The sequence below is a fragment of the Lissotriton helveticus genome, chromosome 1_1 (genome assembly GCF_964261635.1).
Source record: "Lissotriton helveticus chromosome 1_1, aLisHel1.1, whole genome shotgun sequence".
NCBI lineage: Eukaryota > Metazoa > Chordata > Amphibia > Caudata > Salamandridae > Lissotriton > Lissotriton helveticus.
Genome location: NC_136057.1, coordinates 1,346,821,258 through 1,346,848,178, shown reverse-complemented (window position 1 = coordinate 1,346,848,178; position 26,921 = coordinate 1,346,821,258). Strand labels below are relative to the sequence as shown.

Here is a 26,921-nt window from a genome sequence, read left to right as displayed (position 1 = left end):
AGGGGTCCAACAGAGTTTTTTTTGTCTGAAAGTTATTTTTTGTCCATTCCAAGTGAAATGGCGATTTTTACGTGCAAAGCTGAGGATGGCTTCTGTGTGTTGGTACCTTAAAGGTTTGCAGATGATTGGTCAAGTTGTTTTCCTCGTTGTTGAATTGTAGGTTGGAATTCTGTGTGATCGAGTCAGTTCTAGAGCTTTGTGGAACTTAATGCCCGTAATTTAAGGGATTTTCTCCAGAAAGGCAATACATGATTCCGCTGAGTCTTCTGTACCTTTGTGAATGCCAAAGATTCTGATATTGCCCCTCCTAATTCTATCTTCAAGCTCGGCTGCTTGACGTTTCAAGCCATTGGTGACAGCCAGAAGTGATTTTATCTCTTTGCTGGTTCAGATCGAGGAATCTTCCATATCACTTATTCTTTGCTCCGCAGCGGTATTTTTAGAGTTAATTGTGTTCATGTCAGCACAGATTGCGGTTAGTTCTAGCTGCATGGCGTCTGTGTTCCGTTTGGTTGATTTAGCCTAATCGTGGACATCTGCCAGTTTCTTGGGGATCATTTTCATTGTGCTGTTCACACCGGCTTTGGCTTTGAAGGGTGAGTCAGAAAGAGCTGGTTCACCTTTAGAGCGTTTGTAGTGTGCCTTGGGGTCTTTTTCCGCCATGATGTTGAGATGACTTAAGATGATGGCTTAAGATGATGGTTGATGGATGTAGGGTCGGCAGAGTAGCAGGTAGAGTCGGTATGAGGGCACCCGTGAACTTATCTGGATCCTGCGGGTATTTTGCGGGTTTTTATTGAGGAGCTGCTTTCTGTGAGCCTTACTGTTGGTTAGGCACAGTTAAGAAGAGTTGAGCAGTAGTTTAACCGCTAGGAGGCTGCCAAGTGACCTCTACTTGAATGAATTGCAGATCTGGGTTTAGAAAGCTTGATATATGTTTGATAATCACCAACAAGCTATAAAAAGGCCCTGCAGATAGGGGAGCTAGAGGATGGTTTGGAGCAGCATGGATGTCAACTTGGAACAGAGCAGCTGGAAGTTGCTTGAAGACCGGACAGGTAAGTTAAGGCAGGGAAGTTCAGACAGGTAAGTTAATATAGGGAACTGAGCGCTGTTATGGCAGATGGCAGCTGACTGCTAATTTGGCTATTTTGGTACTGATTTGAAACTATTTTGGCACCATTCCAGATATATTCAGATCAGGTCAGCTATATTTAATTGTAGGCTTAGTTAAGATTGCAAAGCTTCTGCCCAAGATTAGAAGCAGGAGCCAAGTTGGAGCTGAGGGAGACACAGGAGACACGCAGGGTGATTGTTTGCACAGTTCATTACCTCTAGTGAGGTACTCTGAACCACAGTGAATCACAGTGAGGGTCAGACAGTGTCTCCGACTATTCCGCTATCTCTGTCGGGTCCACGCAGCACTTGGCAACGAAGCTGGCCGTGGTGGCAACAAAGGTCCCAGATGAAGGTGAGGAGACTGTTGGCGCCTTGAATTCACTTTGAAAGCGCCCGAGACCAGCGTAGGTAGGAGGAGACACCGGCACCGATACAGTGGGGTGAATGTTATCAATTATTAGCCCAACTTCACTATAGCTGACGAAGCAGGTGAAATCGGTGAAGCACGCTGATTTATAATGAGGCTGCCATCTTACGGTCAGGCAGTGCCGTCGGATAATTCTATTGCGTCTGTGCTGCACTCGGTAGCGAAGCTGGTAGCGGGGAAGGCGTTACCTTATATGATGGTGAGAGGCTGATGATGTCCTGAACTACCTTGGGAGTCGCATAGGTAGGGGTCTCAGTCCGATCATGGTTCGTCGTAGCTGCAGCATGTAAGCAATGGATGGGTGGTCGCCATTTTAAATCCGCTGTAAGGGAGATATCGGAGAAGGCACTGGCCCCGGTGAAGAGTTAATCTGTGGGTTTTTTGTAGGGCAAACTGGCTTTAGCATAAGATGGTGCCTCATTGCATGTTGGTACGAGGGACGAGACTTGCTGCGGTAATGCCGTGGTGGAGCGCCGGAGATGTTGGTTGCAGCACTAGGAGGCTGCCATTTTGAGTCCGTTAAGTGAGGGATAGCAGGAAAGTTACCAGCTGCAATTTAGTAGGTTTCTAGGTTGAACCTGCGACCTTTGATGGGCTCAATCCATTCTCCGTATCACGTTGGTCCAAAGCCTGGTGCGATCGTGGTGTTTAGGCTCCGGAGCGTAGGGAAGGAAGCATTAAAGTCTCTGCGTTGTGCAGAGCGACGGGATCAAGCAGCTATTAGCTCTGCCGTCCAAGCCACGCCCCCAGCAGAGTTTTTTTTTTTTAAAGGAGGACCACCATAACATGTTTTCACTGTTGGGGAACACAACCACGAGACAGGGAGAGTGTGGGGGTCTGGGGCCCAGTGGGGAATGCCACACATAAAATTCACGGGGTGCCTTTATTCAATTACTCTTTATTGTGCCTTTTTCTTTTCAACCAAGTCTTTTTACAGGATTTAATAAGGGGTTGCGTTGTTCTTCGGGTATTATTTCCAGGGTCCTTCAGTCCAGTGTCTCACTTGGTCTGTATTTTCCCGGATATCTGGGCATCAGAAGGGAAAAGAAGAAGGGTCGGAAAATTAGTTGGTGTTCACTAGGGTTGGAGTGCCACCATGCGTGCTACCATCACCATTTCAGGGAGTGAGGGAAGGTTTCAGTGGTGGTTATTGGCCTTGATTTGACACCTCTTGCTGTGCCCGGCTTCCCCCTACCTCCCACCTCCCCACATACCCCACCAAAAGGCCCCTTGCAGCGGTACTTGCCTTGGGCCACGGCCCGCGTCTCGGACCGCAGCGTAGGGACCCGGGGCGTCTCCTCCTTCTGCCGGCCCACCGGGTTTGTAAGCGGTGTACACCACGTGTTCTTCTGTCCTCTCCGTTGGTTCTCCTCCTTGGCTCCTCTCCACGCTCTCCTCTCTTCGGGTCAGGCTCCTCTCCACGCTCTCCTCTCTTCGGGTCTGGCTCCTCTCCACGCTCTCCTCTCCTCCAGTCCTCTTGTCGCTCTCCTCTCTTCGGCTCTTCTCCGGGTGCTCGGCTCTCCTGCCTTCCGGGTTGCACACAGTCCGTTCCTCCTTCCCCTCTCTTGTTCTCTCGGCTTCTGCGCCAAAACGTGACTCCGCCCCCTCCAGTGCTTGAACGACTAGAGCGCTGGTTACTTCCTGGTTCTCCCGCGATGGCATACCGGAAGTGGGTAACTGATCCACCCCACGGGTGTCCTCCTGCTCCTCCTCCTCACAGAGAGTTTTATAAATTTGATTTCGGCCAGATGAATAATCTCACAGCCCTGTTCCAGGATGGAGGGAGAAATTAAATCTGCTGGTGAACTAGATTTGACGGCAAAACAGAGGGAAGTCCATTCCCCAAGGGAAATTGGGCAGACTTGCCTAAGCTGAATATTATCAGCTGCAGCTTCAAACCACATCTCCCACTATGAGTGAATTCTAGCTTCTACTCAAAAGGAAGCATAGATTTTCTCTAATTTTTCAGCGCAGAAAGAGGCTTTAGCATTACGAATTTCTTCAGAAAGCAAGGTGGAGGGTGGGACAGAGAATAGCAGGGAGAAGGTTTTAACACACAACTTATTACAAACTAGAGGAACCGGCGATGTGCTGGGTGAATGGGGATGTGGAATTAGGCGTCCTTCAGGTTAAAGGCAGTCATGAAGTTGTCTTGCTGTAGTTGAGGAATGACATCCTGGAATGTCACCATTGTGGGAGTGTTCTGACAGGATGTACCTGATGAGGCATCTGAGGTCAAGACTGGGCCTTAGTGACCAATCCTTTTTGAGAATGAGGAAGTACAGGGAGTATACCTCATTTCCGTGGTGTTGTAGTGACATTGGCTCCATGGCCCCTTTGCTTGGTAGTGCATGCATCTCCTCTTGAATCTTGCACTAATAGTCCAGGGAGAGATTGAGTCTGTGTGGGGGGATGTTTTGTGACGTTTAAAAGAGTTCTAGGCAATACCCCTCTTTTATGATGCCAAGAACCCACTGGTCTGAGGTGATCTCTGTCCAGCGGGACAGAAATCCTGGTAGTCTTCCTCCGACAGGAGTTAAATTGTCAGTGGGAGGGTAAGGGAATCATTGCTTGGCTAGCGCAGCCCCTTTGGGGGCTGTACCTTTTCCCCTGTGTCTTCCATTGTTTTTGTATCCTCCCCTTCAGTATCCCCAAGAGGGTGTTTGCTGCTGCTGTTGCCTGGGGAAGGAAGTGGAAGCCTTGGGTTGGTGGTTTTAGCCCCACCATGATATTGTGTGTGGTGAATGAAGCCACATTTATATGGGGTCTTTAAGTCACCCATCGATATAGCAGTTTTAGTATCCTTCTTTTTTTTTAAGCATTTGGCCAACGTGTGGGCCGAACAGATGCTCACCATCAAAGGGCAAGTTGACCAGGTGCTGGTGTAGGTTTGATTTGAAAGCAAACACTCTCAGGCAGGCTAGAGTATAAGGATACTTGTATATGTGCCACAAGCAACGGTGTCTGCTGCATCTAGGGCACACCTAATGTTAGTATTAGAATCAACTTCCCCTTCTGATACTAAAACCTGACCCTTCTTTTTATACTGCTCCAGGAGATGTTGCAACAGCTCCTCCATCTCATCCATGTGGGTGCGGTGGTAGCAGGAGAGTAACCCCACTGAATTGGCGATACGCCAGCAGGCAGCAGACTGAGCTGCTATGTGTGTCTATTTTTTTACTCTCCCGGACCAGATGTGGGTGGGGCATCCTGTGTGCCCTGGGAATTCGCCCTGTTCCTGGACATATGGACCACTAAGGAGTCAGATGACAGTTGTCCACTGATGTAAGGAGGGTCAGAGGGTGAAGCTTTAAACTTTTTGTCCACCCAAGGAGTGATGGTTCTCACCTTGACCAGCTCTTTGAAGATATCATGGGCTGGTTTAAGCATTCCCTTAACATTGCCAAATTCTGCATGGATCTCTTGGGGGTAGTGTTTCTATAAGGAAGTCATCCTCGGCCTGATTTTGCATTTCCACCTTGTGGGAAGCAGCTGCCCTCTGCAGTACAGCAAGGTAAACAGTAGTATCATCCAGTTGGGAAGGCATAGAGATCCAGGTCGGTGTCACCAGGGGCTCTTGTTGTAATCATCCCACAGGTCCTCATGTGGTTGTGTGTAGTAAGGTGTATCGTACCCATAGAGAGACACTGGACTATCCCTCTGAAGTCTGAAGTAGGGGAACCCTGAGGTGACTGTGGGGGAGGGTCTAATGGTGATAGTGACGAGTGTGGGTGTGGAGGAGGCGCAGAACAAGGCAAAGGTGGAGGAGGTGAAGTGCAAGGAGGAGGTAGCTGTGGCGGAGGAAATGTGGATTTGTCATGACGCCCAGGCTTCTTGAGCACCGACCCGGATGGTGAATTTAGGGCCTGGCAAAATTCATCAAGTCCCAGACTAGATATGTATTAGCTGTTGTCTGAAAATATCTTCTCTTGAAAGTGCTAGAAGATTGGCTGTTCCTGATCATTTGAAGTGGTAGAGGATGTTCCTCTGGACGTTGGCCTTCTTGGCTGATGGTGTTGAGGGGTGAGAGGCAACAAGGGGTGGTGATGGACAGAGTCTCTGAATTAAGCAGAGTACTCTCACCCAGTCAAGAGATCAGGGCTAGATCCAACACCGTTTTTTAGCTCATTGCACCATCCCAGTTTCAGAACCTGGCTGTATGCAAATTAGTCTGTCCCTGGCCCAGTGCATCATGGGAACAGGGCAGACCAGACTACAAAAGCCAATTCTTACACTGGGAAGGAAACAAGCTTCCGGGGACCGGTTTCTGGCATTTCAGCCGTCTTCGGCCCGGCTTGCTTGAATCCTGATGGTGCAATGAGCAAGGGACTCACATCTGAGTATACCCTTCCACGCTTAGGGTGGACAAAATAATTTACAACAAGGGGTGGTGATGGACAGAGTCTCTGAATTAAGCAGAGTACTCTCACCCAGTCAAGAGATCAGGGCTAGATCCAACACCGTTTTTTAGCTCATTGCACCATCCCAGTTTCAGAACCTGGCTGTATGCAAATTAGTCTGTCCCTGGCCCAGTGCATCATGGGAACAGGGCAGACCAGACTACAAAAGCCAATTCTTACACTGGGAAGGAAACAAGCTTCCGGGGACCGGTTTCTGGCATTTCAGCCGTCTTCGGCCCGGCTTGCTTGAATCCTGATGGTGCAATGAGCAAGGGACTCACATCTGAGTATACCCTTCCACGCTTAGGGTGGACAAAATAATTTACAACAAGGGGTGGTGATGGACAGAGTCTCTGAATTAAGCAGAGTACTCTCACCCAGTCAAGAGATCAGGGCTAGATCCAACACCGTTTTTTAGCTCATTGCACCATCCCAGTTTCAGAACCTGGCTGTATGCAAATTAGTCTGTCCCTGGCCCAGTGCATCATGGGAACAGGGCAGACCAGACTACAAAAGCCAATTCTTACACTGGGAAGGAAACAAGCTTCCGGGGACCGGTTTCTGGCATTTCAGCCGTCTTCGGCCCGGCTTGCTTGAATCCTGATGGTGCAATGAGCAAGGGACTCACATCTGAGTATACCCTTCCACGCTTAGGGTGGACAAAATAATTTACAACAAGGGGTGGTGATGGACAGAGTCTCTGAATTAAGCAGAGTACTCTCACCCAATCAAGAGATCAGGGCTAGATCCAACACCGTTTTTTAGCTCATTGCACCATCCCAGTTTCAGAACCTGGCTGTATGCAAATTAGTCTGTCCCTGGCCCAGTGCATCATGGGAACAGGGCAGACCAGACTACAAAAGCCAATTCTTACACTGGGAAGGAAACAAGCTTCCGGGGACCGGTTTCTGGCATTTCAGCCGTCTTCGGCCCGGCTTGCTTGAATCCTGATGGTGCAATGAGCAAGGGACTCACATCTGAGTATACCCTTCCACGCTTAGGGTGGACAAAATAATTTACAACAAGGGGTGGTGATGGACAGAGTCTCTGAATTAAGCAGAGTACTCTCACCCAGTCAAGAGATCAGGGCTAGATCCAACACCGTTTTTTAGCTCATTGCACCATCCCAGTTTCAGAACCTGGCTGTATGCAAATTAGTCTGTCCCTGGCCCAGTGCATCATGGGAACAGGGCAGACCAGACTACAAAAGCCAATTCTTACACTGGGAAGGAAACAAGCTTCCGGGGACCGGTTTCTGGCATTTCAGCCGTCTTCGGCCCGGCTTGCTTGAATCCTGATGGTGCAATGAGCAAGGGACTCACATCTGAGTATACCCTTCCACGCTTAGGGTGGACAAAATAATTTACAACAAGGGGTGGTGATGGACAGAGTCTCTGAATTAAGCAGAGTACTCTCACCCAGTCAAGAGATCAGGGCTAGATCCAACACCGTTCATCAGGATTCAAGCAAGCCGGGCCGAAGAGGCTGAAATGCCAGAAACCGGTCCCCGGTAGCTTGTCTCCTTTCTGGTGAAGAATTGGCTTGGTAGTTTGGTCTGCCCTGTTCCCATGATGCACTGGGCCAGGGACAGACTAATTTGCATATAGCCAGGTTCTGAGCTGGGATGGGGCAGTGAGATAAATAACGGTGATGGATCAAGCCCTGATCTTTGGACTGGGTAAGAGTGGTCTGCTTAATTCAGACACTCTGTTCATCACCACCCCCTTTTCTGTATCGTCTTTGGCCACTATAGGTGTGGCAGGGTATACTCAGACATGAGTCCCTTTCTCACTGCTCCATCAGGATTCAAGCAAGCCGGGCCGAAGAGGCTGAAATGCCAGAAACCGGTCCCCGGTAGCTTGTCTCCTTTCTGGTGAAGAATTGGCTTGGTAGTTTGGTCTGCCCTGTTCCCATGATGCACTGGGCCAGGGACAGACTAATTTGCATATAGCCAGGTTCTGAGCTGGGATGGGGCAGTGAGATAAATAACGGTGATGGATCAAGCCCTGATCTTTGGACTGGGTAAGAGTGGTCTGCTTAATTCAGACACTCTGTTCATCACCACCCCCTTTTCTGTATCGTCTTTGGCCACTATAGGTGTGGCAGGGTATACTCAGACATGAGTCCCTTTCTCACTGCTCCATCAGGATTCAAGCAAGCCGGGCCGAAGAGGCTGAAATGCCAGAAACCGGTCCCCGGTAGCTTGTCTCCTTTCTGGTGAAGAATTGGCTTGGTAGTTTGGTCTGCCCTGTTCCCATGATGCACTGGGCCAGGGACAGACTAATTTGCATATAGCCAGGTTCTGAGCTGGGATGGGGCAGTGAGATAAATAACGGTGATGGATCAAGCCCTGATCTTTGGACTGGGTAAGAGTGGTCTGCTTAATTCAGACACTCTGTTCATCACCACCCCCTTTTCTGTATCGTCTTTGGCCACTATAGGTGTGGCAGGGTATACTCAGACATGAGTCCCTTTCTCACTGCTCCATCAGGATTCAAGCAAGCCGGGCCGAAGAGGCTGAAATGCCAGAAACCGGTCCCCGGTAGCTTGTCTCCTTTCTGGTGAAGAATTGGCTTGGTAGTTTGGTCTGCCCTGTTCCCATGATGCACTGGGCCAGGGACAGACTAATTTGCATATAGCCAGGTTCTGAGCTGGGATGGGGCAGTGAGATAAATAACGGTGATGGATCAAGCCCTGATCTTTGGACTGGGTAAGAGTGGTCTGCTTAATTCAGACACTCTGTTCATCACCACCCCCTTTTCTGTATCGTCTTTGGCCACTATAGGTGTGGCAGGGTATACTCAGACATGAGTCCCTTTCTCACTGCTCCATCAGGATTCAAGCAAGCCGGGCCGAAGAGGCTGAAATGCCAGAAACCGGTCCCCGGTAGCTTGTCTCCTTTCTGGTGAAGAATTGGCTTGGTAGTTTGGTCTGCCCTGTTCCCATGATGCACTGGGCCAGGGACAGACTAATTTGCATATAGCCAGGTTCTGAGCTGGGATGGGGCAGTGAGATAAATAACGGTGATGGATCAAGCCCTGATCTTTGGACTGGGTAAGAGTGGTCTGCTTAATTCAGACACTCTGTTCATCACCACCCCCTTTTCTGTATCGTCTTTGGCCACTATAGGTGTGGCAGGGTATACTCAGACATGAGTCCCTTTCTCACTGCTCCATCAGGATTCAAGCAAGCCGGGCCGAAGAGGCTGAAATGCCAGAAACCGGTCCCCGGTAGCTTGTCTCCTTTCTGGTGAAGAATTGGCTTGGTAGTTTGGTCTGCCCTGTTCCCATGATGCACTGGGCCAGGGACAGACTAATTTGCATATAGCCAGGTTCTGAGCTGGGATGGGGCAGTGAGATAAATAACGGTGATGGATCAAGCCCTGATCTTTGGACTGGGTAAGAGTGGTCTGCTTAATTCAGACACTCTGTTCATCACCACCCCCTTTTCTGTATCGTCTTTGGCCACTATAGGTGTGGCAGGGTATACTCAGACATGAGTCCCTTTCTCACTGCTCCATCAGGATTCAAGCAAGCCGGGCCGAAGAGGCTGAAATGCCAGAAACCGGTACCCGGTAGCTTGTCTCCTTTCTGGTGAAGAATTGGCTTGGTAGTTTGGTCTGCCCTGTTCCCATGATGCACTGGGCCAGGGACAGACTAATTTGCATATAGCCAGGTTCTGAGCTGGGATGGGGCAGTGAGATAAATAACGGTGATGGATCAAGCCCTGATCTTTGGACTGGGTAAGAGTGGTCTGCTTAATTCAGACACTCTGTTCATCACCACCCCCTTTTCTGTATCGTCTTTGGCCACTATAGGTGTGGCAGGGTATACTCAGACATGAGTCCCTTTCTCACTGCTCCATCAGGATTCAAGCAAGCCGGGCCGAAGAGGCTGAAATGCCAGAAACCGGTCCCCGGTAGCTTGTCTCCTTTCTGGTGAAGAATTGGCTTGGTAGTTTGGTCTGCCCTGTTCCCATGATGCACTGGGCCAGGGACAGACTAATTTGCATATAGCCAGGTTCTGAGCTGGGATGGGGCAGTGAGATAAATAACGGTGATGGATCAAGCCCTGATCTTTGGACTGGGTAAGAGTGGTCTGCTTAATTCAGACACTCTGTTCATCACCACCCCCTTTTCTGTATCGTCTTTGGCCACTATAGGTGTGGCAGGGTATACTCAGACATGAGTCCCTTTCTCACTGCTCCATCAGGATTCAAGCAAGCCGGGCCGAAGAGGCTGAAATGCCAGAAACCGGTCCCCGGTAGCTTGTCTCCTTTCTGGTGAAGAATTGGCTTGGTAGTTTGGTCTGCCCTGTTCCCATGATGCACTGGGCCAGGGACAGACTAATTTGCATATAGCCAGGTTCTGAGCTGGGATGGGGCAGTGAGATAAATAACGGTGATGGATCAAGCCCTGATCTTTGGACTGGGTAAGAGTGGTCTGCTTAATTCAGACACTCTGTTCATCACCACCCCCTTTTCTGTATCGTCTTTGGCCACTATAGGTGTGGCAGGGTATACTCAGACATGAGTCCCTTTCTCACTGCTCCATCAGGATTCAAGCAAGCCGGGCCGAAGAGGCTGAAATGCCAGAAACCGGTCCCCGGTAGCTTGTCTCCTTTCTGGTGAAGAATTGGCTTGGTAGTTTGGTCTGCCCTGTTCCCATGATGCACTGGGCCAGGGACAGACTAATTTGCATATAGCCAGGTTCTGAGCTGGGATGGGGCAGTGAGATAAATAACGGTGATGGATCAAGCCCTGATCTTTGGACTGGGTAAGAGTGGTCTGCTTAATTCAGACACTCTGTTCATCACCACCCCCTTTTCTGTATCGAGGGGTGAGAGGCGGCATGATAGTACTTACTGTGGCCTTTTTTGTCAAAGGACGTTGTGCAGGACGAGGCTCATCCTCTAACATATCGTAGCTCGAGTTCTCCTCCATCTCCAACTCTTGAGCCTGTGCACCTGAAGCCCCCGGCTACGGACCCCCCTCCGTCTCCTGTTCTCCAAACAAGTCCAGAGTATCCTCCGATCGGTGTTGCGCAATACAGGCGAAAGCAATGCGACAATCCTGACGGTAACAGAGAGTTTTCTTGTTCCTGAATGGGAGAATTGTGGAACATTAGGCCTCATGGAGGTCCGGGACAGACAGAGGTTGCACACCTGATGGAGGTCTGTCCCCAGGTATTTAGCTAAATACTTTTGGCAGTATCTGAATGGAGTCCTTTACATTAAGGGGCCGATTCCGATTCGGTAAAATCCAGTCCGAATCGCCGTACGGATCATTTTTCCTGTACGAATCATATCCCGAACCGTCCCCGTACGTACGATGTAGTACGATGTGCACCCAATGCACTTCTCCGTACGAATCGTACCAAAGACCGTACGACTCAATAATCCGTATGGATCGCACTCGGAACGCGCAGTACGTGATGTCCGTACGGATCGAAGCAGCTTTTTACGACCCAGCAAGTATGATTCGTATCGACAACACTCCGTACGACTCTTTTGCTACAAGAGCTGAAAACGTCTGGAAAAGCAAATTTCGCCTCGTAATGCGTACGGAACGGACCCCCGGGTATGGTGCGTACACCCCATGTTCATAGGGTTCATACACCCCAATGTCGTAGGGGTACGGTTCGTACACCCCATGATCGTAGGGGTACGGTTCGTACACCCCAGGATCGTAGGGGTACGGTTCATACACCCCATGATCGTAGGGGTATTGTTCGTACACCCCATGATCGTAGGGGTATGGTGCGTATGTGATTGTGTGGCTCTCTGTACGAATTGCTCATACACGACGTTTACCGTACGAATTGCGTACTCATTCCCCGGTTTGGATCGTACTTGTCGGGTCGTACGGCATGTTTACGATTTGTACGGTTCACTGTGAGGGTCCATGTCGTACGGTTCGCAAAGATTCGGACGTATTTTTTCCTACGGATCGTTCTACACGATTCGGACGGATTTTTACGATTCGTACAGAAAGGGCGACGAATTTGAATCATCGTACGGATTAGTTTCCCAAATCGGAATCGACCCCTAAGTGTACATTCCCTGGTGCCAAACAATGGACAGAGCCCCGAAGGGGCAAGGCCCCATACGGTAAACAGAGGCAACCCCATGCTTGGAACCGCTGGTGTTTTTCAAAGATTTTTTTGTTTGACAAATTAGAAAGGATCAGAGCAGGTCCACCGAGAACATTATGTGGCGTTGAACCAGAGCTCGAAGGAACATGTCTAAATCCGATGGAAGAGAAAAAACAATCTAACAATGAAGCTGATGCTGTGTGCATTACCAGTAATGAATAGGTGGAGTCACTAAACCTCATGACTCAAAAGACTTCTTTGTAGAATAGCAACTTGCACACGTCCAATCCCAACGCTAGATGCACAGCATGAGTATCTACAGCAACACATGATACGGACAGTTACCAAAAAATTGCTTTCAAAGTGTATTTCAGTCTTTTTGCACTAATAGGAGATTTCTCACAAAAAAAGGTTTCACCACAAAAGATACCCTGTACAAATATAACAAAAGATGTGAAAATCAGTTGCGCTGATGGGACTTGTGATATCTGTGCATTCAGTACATGCTTCTAAACTGTATATCTTAGAAGGAGGGCCACCAAATGCAGCACTACAAACAGCAGCTTCTAAATTGTTCTTTGCTAGGTCTCTTAAACATTTTCTCTGCTCTAAGAGTTCCTCGGGCTGTTAGCTCTTGCCCTCTTTCTGACCCAAATGTGACACTCTTAAGTTTTTCATTGTTGCAAGATTTGACTTGTGTGCTGCATATGTCGAAGGACAACATAAGTACAACGATGTGACATGTCAAAAGACAACACAAGTATAACAAGGTGACCTGCAACCCACTTCCCTGGCACCCACGACTAGGGTTACCATCTACTCAATCTCTTTAGGGAGCTCTTATTCTAAGCTGATCTTTCCATTTACTATGAATAGCTTTCAGGCAGGGTGGTGTAATCGACTGAAATGGAGAGCCAGCGCTACAACTCCCAGAATGCATTAAATTGTTAAATGAAAGCCCAGGACTCGAATATGTGATCCTGGGCGATCTGAGGCAAAGCAAACACAACGAGAGCTGGTCTTCCATGTCTATTTGTGTTAGTTAGAGCGGCCCTTTTCCCGCTGACTCTTAAGTCATGCAAATCCATTCAAAGACATTAAGGCAGCTGTCCCTCACACACCCTCAATGTCTGAATATCTACACTCATTCCTTCACAGACAAGCATATGCTTCTTGCCCACAGCATTATGTGTAAATACTGAACAGTGACATCAATGTAGCGTGTCCTGTCACTTACCACGATCATCACTGTCGGAAACCCCATCGATTGCTTCTGGGACAACACTACAAGCAATGAGGTTTTCCATGTCTGTGAGTCCAAGTGAGTCGGGTGAGCCAGCTGTGAGCGCGGGCACAGTATTCCAGTACTGCGACATCTTCTGCATGACAGGTCGCCTCATCTGTCGGTATTTGATCTTTAGCTGCCCTATGGTTCGCATCACAATGCCCTCCGATGCTACACGCTGTCGGATCTCTTGCCAGAGTTCACGTTTGACTGAGTTTGACGCAGCCCCAGTATGGTAAAGCTGCCTATAGTGTGGGGCAATGCCCAGCACTAAGGCTCGCATCTCCCCCGTGGTGAAAGGTGGTGCCTTCCTTCCCCTGCCGCGGCCTGGCCGATACTGGTTACCCACTCCCAATCTGGGGGCCATCGCAGTAGAGAATGTCCTGGGCTCAGTGTGCATGCCCACCACATCTTTATATGGCGGCATGAAGGTCTCGGCTCTGTTAAGGTGACAGATTGGTGGGTGCTCGACACACAGGGACTGCGATGAAGCTAGAAGTTGGCTGCTCAGAATGGAGGGTGATGTAGAGCAAGTCCTCCCTGGAGCCATTTTAATCCCGGTATTCAACTGGCTTTTGATTTCTGAGATCGTGGAGGTCTCTGTGAAGAAAAGAGGAACGCTAATTAATTACCTTCCATAATATTACAACTGTCAAATGAAATGTTGGTCTGCTGAAGAGTCATGAATCATTTTTAATTTTCATAATTTTTTTGTCTCGCTCAATGAATATTAGTGAATTCTAAAACATCTGCGTTATTATTATGATTATTATATTAGGGCCGACTCTGGGGAGGTGCGATCGGCGCCACAGCACCGGGCGCTGACTTAGGGTGGGGGGTCATTTTTGCAAATATATTAACAATTTAAAAGCATCTGCTGCCCTCCTGGCCTCCAGCAATATTCAGACATCAATTAAAATGTCAAGATAACTCCATCTTCATCCTAAGGTAGCGAAGTGGGTTAAAATGCCTTCTGCTAAGAACGTGTAACAAGTGCATGTAATGTAAATAGGTCAGTGGTTTACTGCTTCTGTAGGAGAGCTCCTTTTGTTACTTGTCGTTTGTAAGTCAAAATCCTAATATAGAACATTGAGCTATTAACTGTAATCAAAGCGCTGCATGTAAACTGCAAGGTATATGTTAGAATGATATCTTTTTTTGCCCGGTCTTTCATTATCCTAATCTTACCAAAAGGGTTCATTTGGGTAGAAAATAATTCTTGTTATTAAAGAGAACTCCTAACAATGGTGTTACATTTTAAATTCTGAATTTGTGCTTTTCCAGAATAAGAACTTTTAAACTATATTGCCTACCAATATTGATGACATGTTACTCTTACACTACACTACACCTTGTAGTCCTGTCTGATGTAACATTTCCTATACACTGATTTACACACAAACATATGCTTGTCTCTGTGCAATGTGTGTGTGATGTAAAGTACTCTGACACCTTACACTGGTATGAGTGGTGCTATAAAGCTAAATGAATCCGAGAGACAGTGGTTCTGGAGACTTGAGAGGTAATGTTGAAGGGGGGTGGTGAGGGAATCCGTGGCAGAGGTGGTCATTGGGGGGATGCACTAACAAACAGTGTCGCAAAGGGTGCCACCAGTGTTAAAGCCGGCCCTAATTATTATTATAATACATGAAGTGTAGCCGCTTGTAGCCCCTATCATTACTTATATATGATAAATGGCTTAGAAACAATGTAAACAAGATTTGGCAAAGCTAAAAGGTCTCCCTATGAGACCTATTATCTTTGGCAATGATTTTAGGCCATGTTGGGGAAGCAAGAATGGCAACAGAATGCTGTATTTTAAAAAGCACGGGACAATGGAGGGTGCGCAGGTGGGGATCGGAAAGCACACGGGCAATGGAGGCTGGTGGTGCAGGTGAGGATAGGGATGCACTCGGACAACGGAGGGTAGGCAGGTGGGGACAAGGAAGCAAATAGACAACAGAGGGTGGGTGATCAGTGATGGGGAAGCAAGAATGGTAACGGAATGTGGACACTTATGGAGGAAGCAAGCATGGCAACTAAGGGAGGGAGGATGACGGCAGAACCACTTTGGAAAAATAAGAGGAACATAAAGCCTGAAAAGGTAGCAGAGGAAGGACACACAAGTAATGGGTACATACTGCAAGGGAGCGACAAATACTAGAAAACTAAGGAAAGCCCATAAAAGCTGACAAATAAAAAGCAAGCAGATGAAAGTGACAATAAAGCCAACCAATGGTAGGCAAATGGCAGGCTCAAAGCTCACTGTTAGCTAACAATATGTCACTGAACAGACAGCACATGCGCTGTCTTTGGTGAGACCTAAAAAGGAAACGAAGAGTTAGCAAAGACTGATTCATGATCAGGCCAGTCTGAAAAGTCTGAAAAGAATATTGTTAGTAACTTGCACGCACTAAGTGGTCTGATCATGTGTAGATGGCAACTGAAGTATCAAGTTTGCTTTTTTTATAGGGGAACAGCACAGCAAGTTCAGCAAGAATGCAGAGTCCTCTGATTAACCTACTCGTACAACACAGGTGGATTGAAGAGGACAATAAAGCACTAAATAAATATCAGAGGTATGTCTAGCGCACCTCTCAGGAAGACCTTATCACACACTAGCAGACCAGTAATTTCTTCATGCAGAAAATACTGAAAACAGGAAAAAAGTCAGTGAGTGGAACTGCTTTACGAAACAATCTAACAGACTGTTCATTATTGATAACAAGAACATTTGGCAACATAATTATAATGATCAGACCAGTAAAGTAAACACAAACTTTCAGAGTCTGAGTAATAGCATTATGCTGGAGTAACTATAGCGTGCTGTTAAAGGGTCACTCCCAGTCCAGCTCCAGCACTGTAGTAACAAGCACTGGCGAAGCCAATAGGTTTTGCCTATGTGAGAGCTATTTGCTTTGCAAATGTCTTTTAGCCATGTTTTACAGCAGAGTGGCTGCTGTTCAGCATGGCTAAAAGTTACTGGTGTGTAGTAGAGCAGCCTGGCATAGAGGAGAATGTCATAGAGAAGAGTGGTGTAGAGTGGTGTGACATGGAGTGCAGAGACGTGACATGGAGTGGAGTAGCATAGAGTGGAGTGGCATAACGTGAAGAGGCAAAGAGTGAAGTGGCTTAGAGTAAAGTGGAGTTTGGTGGTGTAGATTGGATCTGAGTGTCATAGTGCTGTAGAATGGCATTTAATGGAGTGAATAGAGTAGAATGCCGTAGAGTAGAGTGGCGTACAGTGGAGTGCCATAGAGTGGCACTGTGAGGAGTGGGTAGAGTAGAGTGGCGTGCGGTAGAGTGGCATGGAGTAGAGTGTAGGAGAGTAGATTGTTTGAGAGTCGAGTGGAGAAAAGTGGCGTGGAGTGAAGTAGAGTAGTATTGTGTGGAGTAGCATAAAGTAGAGTGGAGTAGGGTAGAGTAAAATTGTCTGGTGTGTCATAGAGTAGAGTGGCATGGAATAGAGTGATGTACAGTAGAGTGGCATTGTGGGTGGTGGAGTTGCACAGAGTGGTGTGGCACAGAGAAGAGTGCTGCAGAGTAGACTGGAATAGAGGGGAGAGGCGTAGGGTAGAGTGGAGTGGCATACAGTAGAGTGCAGTGGCATAAAGCAGAGTGGAGTGGCGTAGAGTACAGTGGCGTAGAGTACAGTGAAGTAGAAGAGCATGGCATAGAGAGGAGTAGAGTGGAGTGGAGTGGCATAGAGTAATATAGCTATGGGTGTAAGTAAATAAAGCATCAATAGAGACGGCGAAAGCCATATGCCTGTGTTAAAAGTAGATAAGCACACTTCACGTCCAGGAATAATACCGAAACGTGTATAAAACGTTTTAAAAAATGTTCATGTACTTGACTCATGCTCCTGGGAAAAGCTAACATAAAAAAGGAAGGGAAGCTTATGGGAACTAAGCAATCGAAAGATTACAAATGAGAGAGATGAAATCTAATGGTATCCTGTGGGTGGGTTGTAAGCCCTCTCCCTCTGAATTGTAAGCAATGCATCTTGCAGCACAGTGCAAGGCCGAAAAATTATTATGAGTATTTCTTAGAGATGAGTTCACAGACTGCCAATATCCGGCAGTGCTGTAACTAAAACTCACTGGCCAGCTTTAAAGCTGGGAATCACTGACTTCCTGGTTCTGGCAATCTAATAACCCTGGATCAACTGTATCCCATAGATGTTATAGCTAGTGATAGGATTGCTTGCACAACAGTGTTCCCTCCGTGGTATTAGAGGCTTCCACTTCTGCCAAGAGTGATCCAGAACACACAAGAAGCATGAGTGTGCTCTGAGGGATAGACTTTTAATTATGGGTCTGAGACCCAGAGCCTAGCTCTGTGGTCTGGAGGGGCTCACCAACTATTTTGTATAGTAGACGTTGGACTACTGTCCATGTCACGAGTAATAAACATTAAGTGGGGGTGGGATTCTACCGTTATGATTGGCAGGATTGATCAATCTTTTTCTGTTAAGGGATAAGTGCAGTGCCTGAATGGCCCACGCATATAAAGTTACGCTTGAACGTGATGCCATGACCTTACAAGCACATCTCCAAGCTCACTGTATGATTGTCGACTAGCAGCAGGACTCCGTGTTGTTTGGGAACATGAGGGTGCAAAGATCAGTAGGATCCATATTGGTTACACCTGGTCAAACAATGTATACAATGGAGGTTGAGATACAGCCTACCGAGATAGTTAAGTGTATTGTTTACTTTTGTTAAATAGACAATGTAGCCTCAGACAATGAAGTATGAGAGGATTAAGAAACTGCTGCCTTAGTTATCCAATTGTGACCTGTTAGCAATAATCTGATAATGATGTCTTCCTGAGCACTGCCATTTAATTGATAGTGGGCAAGGAGAGATCAGTCAGCAGACTCTGTTTTTGGGGAGAAGAAATATTTTAGGTAGAGCCTGTCTGCCCCTTTCTCTCTCTCATGAGTGCTACTACAGAAGGTTGATGACAGCCAGGTGCAGAATCTTCATACTTCATTGTGCTCATGTCTTGGGTGTTTCATTTTCAGCAAGCGTTATCACTACCAGCTGGGAAAGCCATCAGCTTTGAAAATAACTGGGGTTGCTCTAAAACGAACAATAAAAAGGAACCGCTTCAAATTGGTTCGTGAGCATTGACTGAGGGATCAATATTCCCTTTTTCGTAACTTTGTAAAAAAAAATTGTGGGACCCAAACTTAGATACTGTCCCTAGTTCTTTACTGATCAAAGGAGGGAGTGCTCCACAGAGTACTAGAAGTACTCCTGCGATCCAGGTTTGGTAAGTCCCAAAGGTAGAGTGACATTAGCTGAAGTCTGCGCATATTGCTGGAGAACTGTGGTTCTGCCTGTGGCATGACGAGCTAAGATAACGGAGAGAGTGCCCAACCCTGCAGGGAGAGACTGCCATAGAAGGAGAAATTCAGCCACTGTGACGAGAGTGTGGGGTAGCCCAGAATAAGTAGACTCAACTGTGTAGTGTAAAGCTTGCCGACCCAAGTCTGCATAGGGTCTCCCAGTCTCCTACAAGCTTTCATAACAAGCCAAGTAGGTCAAATCATTCTATGATTCCTGCATGTCAGCAACCACAACATGCTTGACATTTGCCAGATGCTTTAGAACTGGTACAGACTACGCTTCAAGACGACTGAGCATAGATAACAAAGAAACAAGACCACACCAGTGGGGAGATTCCTGTCGCCAAAGTACCTTGTGTAGGGGGGGACCTAACCTGCACTGTTCGTGTCTAGAGCCAATGGGAGTAGGGGGATACAGTGTTGCCAGCCTGCAGAAATGGGGACTGTGAGTCGGGTTTCTCCACCGTGCTCCAGTTACCAACCACTACCCACGCTGATCCACCAGGTAACTTGAGCCGCATGAACTTGAACAGCGCATTCACTGTGCCTCCCTCTGCTAAACACCAGTGGGTTATTTGACTGAATCGCCCTAAAGAACCTTTGTAGTGAGATATACATGAACTGGCATATGGGTCAGGGAAGCTGCCTGTACCGTATTATTGTGAGCTTGTACCTGTCCTAGATTTATGCATGAACAATTTGGTGTGTTTAGAATCTGGGTGCATCCGTCTTAGGACTGATTAACATTTCCTATGTGTAGTAACATTTCCTATGTGTAGTAAGTGTTGGTGTGTGTTTTAAATACTTCTCTTTTTACAAAGTAAAACATTGGGAAGAACAGTACGTATTGTGATTATTTGACTGTTGGGGTTTTAAGTCTGTACCCCTACACAACTTCCAAAGAAGCTAGTGACCACTTGCCCTCGCTACCCTGACAGTCAAGTGTGGAAAGAGTGTACTTGGTGCCCAGCTGAGGTGCCAAAGCAGGTCAAGGCCAATCCCCAGGGTTGTGGCCCAATAACCCCTGCCTGCCCCATGGCTCCTGAATGGGTTCTGGCAGGGATCAGCCATTGCCCACAGCCAGTAGCACACAAAGGCAGAAACGTCTGTGGCTTACCCTCGTCGTGGCCTTTGCCAGATTGTCCGGCTTCCTCACCAAGATGATCAATGAATATTGAAGCTGGCTCCTCTTCTTTTTTCAAACAAACCTCGGTATTGAGATTTGGAGGTGCTGCAAAACACGTGATTAAAAGAGAATTTTAGAAACCAGTGTGATAGTTCAAATCGTAAACAACTGTGACGTTTACCTGATGGGTAAACTTGTTTTCCAGATAAAGTCAGAACATATTCAAACACCCCAGGACCATATTTATAAAGGTACAAAGAAAGCAACATTTTCAGAATCTGTTCACTGAAACCAAGTTTCTCTTTCTGTGGAATTCTGTGGTTCACTCCATTCAGTAGTACTGATGGTGACAGTTGGTTCTTTCATTTGCCACCCTACAGTGGTTTTTTGGGTGCCACATTGAAAATCCAAACCTCCTTCCTCACCTGTGCTAAGGCAAGAATTGACTCCTCTCCCTTCTGCGCTTCCTGGGCTGTTCAGGTTTAGAATTTCTTCTCTTTTTATGCCGACCAAAGCACCGGAATCGGTTATTGTAACATCTGTTGAACAAAGAGACGGTAATATAAAATATAAATATGCACTTGGACAACTTGGAGTTTTGCTTGTCATGTGCAACTGGTGGGGGGGGGGCAAAAGGGTGATGAGGTCCAATGTAGAAAGGGGTGGCCTTTAAAGGTAAATACTATCATAAGGCACACACATATTGTATAAAACAAAAATATATTAATTATAACTAAATGCGTGCACTTTAAATGAGATACATGGAGGACTGCTGAAAATATTTATTCACCAACACCCCCATCAAAGCCACATTGCTCCGTGACATGGTCTGCGTTTTTGGAAAGAGGTTGAGAAGACAATAAAGAGGACCACATGCACCAGTATTCTATTCTGGTGGCATGTATGTGCATTCCTGGTAAGTGTCTGAGTCCGACTGTCTCTTGGTCAGTGTGTATGCGTTTGTGATTCTGCAGATCAGCAATCGATTGGGTGGGTGGGTGTCTGTGCAGTAACTTCTCAGTGCTTGCTTACGTCCCTAGGTCTGTGAGTACGCTCTTGCCTGTTCATGCCTGTGCCTTAGCGATATAAACTTTTGTGTTCCTCCGCATCCCAGGGTCACTGTGTTTCTATGCTGATTTAGGTGTTTGTGCACCCCTGTGTCTGATTGTTTATATTCCTAGGTCAGCATGTATGCACCTGTGTGTCAATAGGACTGTGTGGACCTCAGGGTCAGCTTTTATTCATGTTCCCTGTCACTTTGTGTACACCTGTGGCAGTGGCGGCTGGTGACATTTCCAAGTGGTGAGGCATACAACTTCAAACTTTTGGGTGAGTTTTAAGTAGTGAGCGAGCAAAGTGAGGGACCTCGACTGGTAAAATGGAAGGTTGGGGGGGTGTCCTCTGGAGAAACCTTCAAAAAAAGGAGGGCCAAATGGCGTATTAAAAAGTTAATTGTATAAAGCATTTTCTGAACAGAAAGATTTATAAAACAGTTCTAACAATACGGTCTTAAAATATGTTAAACCATCAAAGAATGCCCTGTATCTTACTACATCCTGTCTCAAGTGTCTTGACAGCTGAGTAGCAATTTGAGTATGTTTGCAACCCCCTAACTTGGGAGTTGTAGTCACAAAGAAGTTTAATGTACTCACTGAAGAGGAATAAAAGTGACTTCAGTGTAGGATATTGCACAAATATCATGTTACAAATGTACCAGCAGAGAAGGAGGGGTCAATGTCATGATAACTTTTGTCTGATGGCCATGTGCCGGTCACTGAGGTCATACAGGCTTGAATGTAGATAACGTCATACATGATGACATAGGCAGACAATAGTTGTTCATATGCCAGTCTCTGGCTTACAAAAAATGTTTAATCATTAGAAATACAAGAAATCCTGAATGCACAGTGAAAACAATGACTTTTAAGCACAAAGCCCAGTGCTGAAGCCTGGTGACCTGACCACAAAAATTATGATCTGTTACCTACACATGAATGTTGAAGTTTAAAAAAAAAAACGAAATTTCAAAACGATCCCAGATGTAAATCAACCCAGGATCATCCCACATACAAAAGGAAAAAAACTGTCATTTACATTTTCTGACTATGTTCGACCATGGCAGAGCCTTCTCTACATGAAGCGATACACAAGGGGAGGATGGACGGAGCGCTTGAGCAAATCAAACACTCACCCCCAGTCAACTGATCTGGGTTTAATCCATCACCATTCTTTAGCTCACTCAGCCACCCCAGTTCAGACATGGCCATATGCAAATCAGTCTGACCCTGTGCCTCATGGGAACAGTCCAGCCCGAACTGCCAAGCCATGTCTTCCCTGGACCGGAAACAAGCATCCTGGGACCGGTTTCGGATTCATAATCCTCATCAGCCAGGCTATCTTGAATCCAGTGGCCAAGTGAGCAAGGGACTCACGTCTGAGCATACCCTGCCACACTTAGGGAAAACAAAGCGATACAAAAGGGGATGATGGACGGGGCGCTTGAGCAAATTAAACACTCACCTCCAGTCAACTGATCTGGGTTTAATCCATCACCATTCTTTAGCTCACTCAGCCACCCCAGTTGAGACATGGCCATATGCAAATCAGTCTAACCCTGTGCCTCGTGGGAACAGTCCAGCTCGAACTGCCAAGCCATGTCTTCCCTGGACCGGAAACAAGCATCCTGGGACCGGTTTCGGATTCATTATCCTCATCAGCCAGGCTATCTTGAATCCAGTGGCCAAGTGAGCAAGGGACTCACGTCTGAGCATACCCTGCCACACTTAGGGCGAACAAAGCGATACAAAAGGGGATGATGGACAGAGCGCTTGAGCAAATCAAACACTCACCGCCCGCCAACTGATCTGGGTTTAATCCATCACCATTCTTTAGCTCACTCAGCCACCCCAGTTCAGACATGGCCATATGCAAATCAGTCTAACCCTGTGCCTCATGGGAACAGTCCAGCTCGAACTGCCAAGCCATGTCTTCCCTGGACCGGAAACAAGCATCCTGGGACCGGTTTCGGATTCGTAATCCTCATCAGCCAGGCTATCTTGAATCCAGTGGCCAAGTGAGCAAGGGACTCACGTCTGAGCATACCCTGCCACACTTAGGGCAAACAAAGCGATACAAAAGGGGATGATGGACGGGGCGCTTGAGCAAATCAAACACTCACCTCCAGTCAACTGATCTGGGTTTAATCCATCACCATTCTTTAGCTCACTCAGCCACCCCAGTTCAGACATGGCCATATGCAAATCAGTCTAACCCTGTGCCTCATGGGAACAGTCCAGCCCGAACTGCCAAGCCATGTCTTCCCTGGACCGGAAACAATCATCCTGGGACCGGTTTCGGATTCATAATCCTCATCAGCCAGGCTATCTTGAATCCAGTGGCCAAGTGAGCAAGGGACTCACGTCTGAGCATACCCTGCCACACTTAGGGCGAACAAAGCGATACAAAAGGGGATGATGGACAGAGCGCTTGAGCAAATCAAACATTCACCGCCCGCCAACTGATCTGGGTTTAATCCATCACCATTCTTTAGCTCACTCAGCCACCCCAGTTCAGACATGGCCATATGCAAATCAGTCTAACCCTGTGCCTCATGGGAACAGTCCAGCTCGAACTGCCAAGCCATGTCTTCCCTGGACCGGAAACAAGCATCCTGGGACCGGTTTCGGATTCATAATCCTCATCAGCCAGGCTATCTTGAATCCAGTGGCCAAGTGAGCAAGGGACTCACGTCTGAGCATACCCTGCCACACTTAGGGCGAACAAAGCGATACAAAAGGGGATGATGGACGGAGCGCTTGAGCAAATCAAACACTCACCGCCCGCCAACTGATCTGGGTTTAATCCATCACCATTCTTTAGCTAACTCAGCCACCCCAGTTCAGACATGGCCATATGCAGATTAAAATTGAAAAGCAAAGGAATGTCCCAAATAGTCCCATAAGGGAAATGATGTTAGTGAATACCCGTTGTTATCTGTTAATGGCAAAACCACCACCTACACATATATAAGGGACCTCTAGTAAATAACACTATGCAATTTCATCAATTTCTAAAAAGTTTGTAACTGTATAAACGAGTGACAGCTAAAGTGCTTTTAGTCCGAGGGCTCCGGTGGTCGTCCCTGTGCCTGCGGCCCAACCAGGGTCCTTGAGCCCACGGGAAGCGGAGCCCCTGAGCCCTGCCCTGCGTGGGCAGGCAGGAGTCCTACCACGAAGGCTCAGGGTGGGCAGCTGGGAGTCCTTTCGGTCCCAGCCATCTGGTCGCACCTTTCTCCTCGGCCATCTGGTCGCAGGCAATGCTTTCCAATGGGGCAACTAGATGGCTTGGCTTCCCTTGAAGTTCTGATAAGGGGCAATTCGCCTCCCCGATCCCAGCGAGGGCTCCAGGAGGTCGGGCGACTCCACGTCCTGGGTCCCCTCCGTCACTCTGTGCGATCGGGTTCCCAGGAAGAGGGGTAGCCTTCCTCCGGATTACTAGGGGAAGGGTATGCCGGGACACCCCTCCTGGGCTGGTGGTTCTCTGCCGGTGACCAGATGGGCTATGATCCGACAACACCTCTCCTCTGTCCGGGGGCTCCAACCCACAGCGTGGCAAAGTGCCCGGAACGGGCTCCATGGGTCCCGGGCAGTCCTCCCCCGTGCGTCCGGGCCTGAGAACTCCGGTGTTCCTCCTCGTGCCTGAGGCCCAGCCGGGGTCCCCGAGCCCCAGGGAAGTGGAGCCCCCGAGCTCTGCCCTGCGTGGGCAGGCGGGAGCCCTACCGCGAAGGCTCGGGTGGGCCACTGAGAGTCTTTTCGGTCCCGGCCACCTGGTCGCACCTTTCCTCTCGGCCATCTGGTCGCACGCATTACTTTCCAATGGGGGAATCAGATGGCCGGGCTTTCCTGGAAGTCCCGATGAGGGGCCATTCGCCTCCACGATCCCCGCGAGGGCTCCAGGAGGTCGGCCGCCTCCGCACCCTGGGTCCCCTCCGTCACTCGGTGTGCACGGGTTCCCAGAAAGAGGGGTAGCCTTTCACCATATTACTACGGGCAGGGTATGCCTGGACACCCCTCCTGGGCTGGGAGTTCCCTGACGGGGACCAGATGAGCTATGCCTGGGCAACACCTGCCAGGCGTCCGGGGCTCCATCCTCTGGCCTGCGGCGTGGCAAAGTACCCGGGATGGGCTCCATGGGTCCCGGGCAGTCCTCCCTTGGGTGTCTGGGCCTGAGAGCTCCGGCGGTCCCCCCTGTGCCTGACGCCCAGCCGGGGTCTCCGAGTTCTCGGGAAGCAGCGACCCGGAGCCCTGCGGGCAGGCGGGACCCCTACTGCGAAGGCACAGGGTGGGCAGATGGGAGTCCTTTCGTTCCCGTCCATCTGGTCGCCCCTTTCCCCTCGGCCATCTGGTCGCACGCAATGCTTTCCTATGGGGCGGCCAGATGGCCGGCTGCCCTGGAAGTCCCGATGAGGGGCCATTCACCTCCTGGATCCCAGCCAGGGCTCCAGGAGGTCGGGCACATTCGCGCCCTGGGTCCCCTCCATCACTCGACCCGCACCGGTTCCCATAAAGAGGGGTAGCCTTCTTCCAGATTACTGGGGGCAAGGGTATGCCCGCAAACCCCTCCCGGGCAGCCGTTTCCTTGCCGGGGACCAGATCGGCTATGCCCGAGCAACACCTCCCAGGCGTCCGGGGCTCTTTCTTCCGGTCCGCGTTGTGGCAGAGTGCCCAGGATGGGCTCTATGGGTCCCGGGAAGTCCTCCCCCAGGCATCCGGGCCCGAGAGGTATCCCTGTACCCCAAAACCCGAACCCAGCCCTGAACCCTAAAATACCCCTGTACCCCAAAACCCAAACCTAGCCCTGAACCCTTAAATACCCCTGTACCCCAAAACCCAAACCTAGCCCTGATCCCTAAAAATACCCCTGTACCCAAACCTAGCCCTGAACCCTAAAATACCCCTGTACCCCAAAACCCAAACCTAGCCCTGAACCCTAAAAATACCCCTTTACCCCAAAACCTAAACCTATCTCCGAACCCTAAAATACCCCTGTACCCCAAAACCCAAACCTACCCCTGAACCCTAAAATACCCCTGTACCCCAAAACCCAAACCTAGCCCTGAACCCTTAAAATACCCCTGTACCCCAAAACCTAAACCTACCCCTATACCCTAAAAATACCCCTGTACCCCAAAACCCAAACCTAGCCCTGAACCCTAAAAATACCCCTGTACCCTAAAACCCAAACCTACCCCTGTACCCCAAAACCCAAACCTAGCCCTGAACCCTAAAAATACCCCTGTACCCAATACCCAAACCTTGGCCTGAACCCTAAAAACACCCCTGTACCCCAAAAACCAAACCTACCCCTGAACCCTTAAAAAACCTGTACCCCAAAACCCAAACCTATCCCTGAACCCTAAAATGCCCCTGTACCCCAAAACCCAAACCAACCCCTGAACCCTAAAAATACCCCTGTACCCCAAAACCCATACCTACCCCTAAACCCTAAAAATACCCCTGTACCCCATAACCCAAAACTATATCTGAACCCTTAAAATATCCAAACACCCCAAAACATATACCTCAGTACCCCAAAACATATACCCCTATACCCACACTTACCTTATCCAAACATTTAAAAAAACATGCTTTTACCAATCAAACATTTACAACGAATTTCGCTGTAAATGTATGCGTGGTAAAAGCATATAAAATGTAATGCCATGCGTTATAATGGCATTGCGGAGTCATGGTACTTTCGTAATGAAAGTATGCGAAATGATGGTATGCGGAAAAAAAGTTGCGGAATAATGGGTGTTTACGGCCCGTGACGGGGTCAGGAGTGCCCGGAGAGGCTTCTCCTGTGCCTCTGGGCCAGGGAGCCCTGGCTGGGTCCAGGGGCCCGCCGGGCCCCGGGTCCGGTACTCTGGCCACGGGTTCCGTGCCCCGGCCTGCCGCTCTGCCAAAGGCCTGGGACGGGGTTCCGTTGTGCCTGGGGAGCCTCCAATTGCTAGGCTGGGTTCAGAAGCTCCTGCCGGGGCCCCTGAGGGCCCGAGGAGGGTGGACCCCCATCCCGGGCTCTGTTCTCGGTCCTGCTGCTTGGCAGGGTGCCCAGGATG

General features: G+C 48.6%; 1 protein-coding gene across 2 annotated transcripts in view; it reads right to left on the bottom strand.

The window, feature by feature from the left end:
- LOC144772886 (uncharacterized) overlaps nucleotides 1–26,921 on the bottom strand; it is a 179,874-nt gene that overhangs the window by 75,006 nt on the left and 77,947 nt on the right. For both annotated transcript variants that reach the window (XM_078657552.1, XM_078657561.1), the window contains exons 4-6: nucleotides 20,230–20,343; nucleotides 19,796–19,909; nucleotides 13,275–13,922 (exon numbers count right to left, since the gene is read on the bottom strand). In XM_078657552.1, coding sequence (XP_078513678.1) covers nucleotides 13,275–13,922; nucleotides 19,796–19,909; nucleotides 20,230–20,343 — 876 coding nt within the window. The remainder of the gene's footprint in view (nucleotides 1–13,274; nucleotides 13,923–19,795; nucleotides 19,910–20,229; nucleotides 20,344–26,921) is intronic.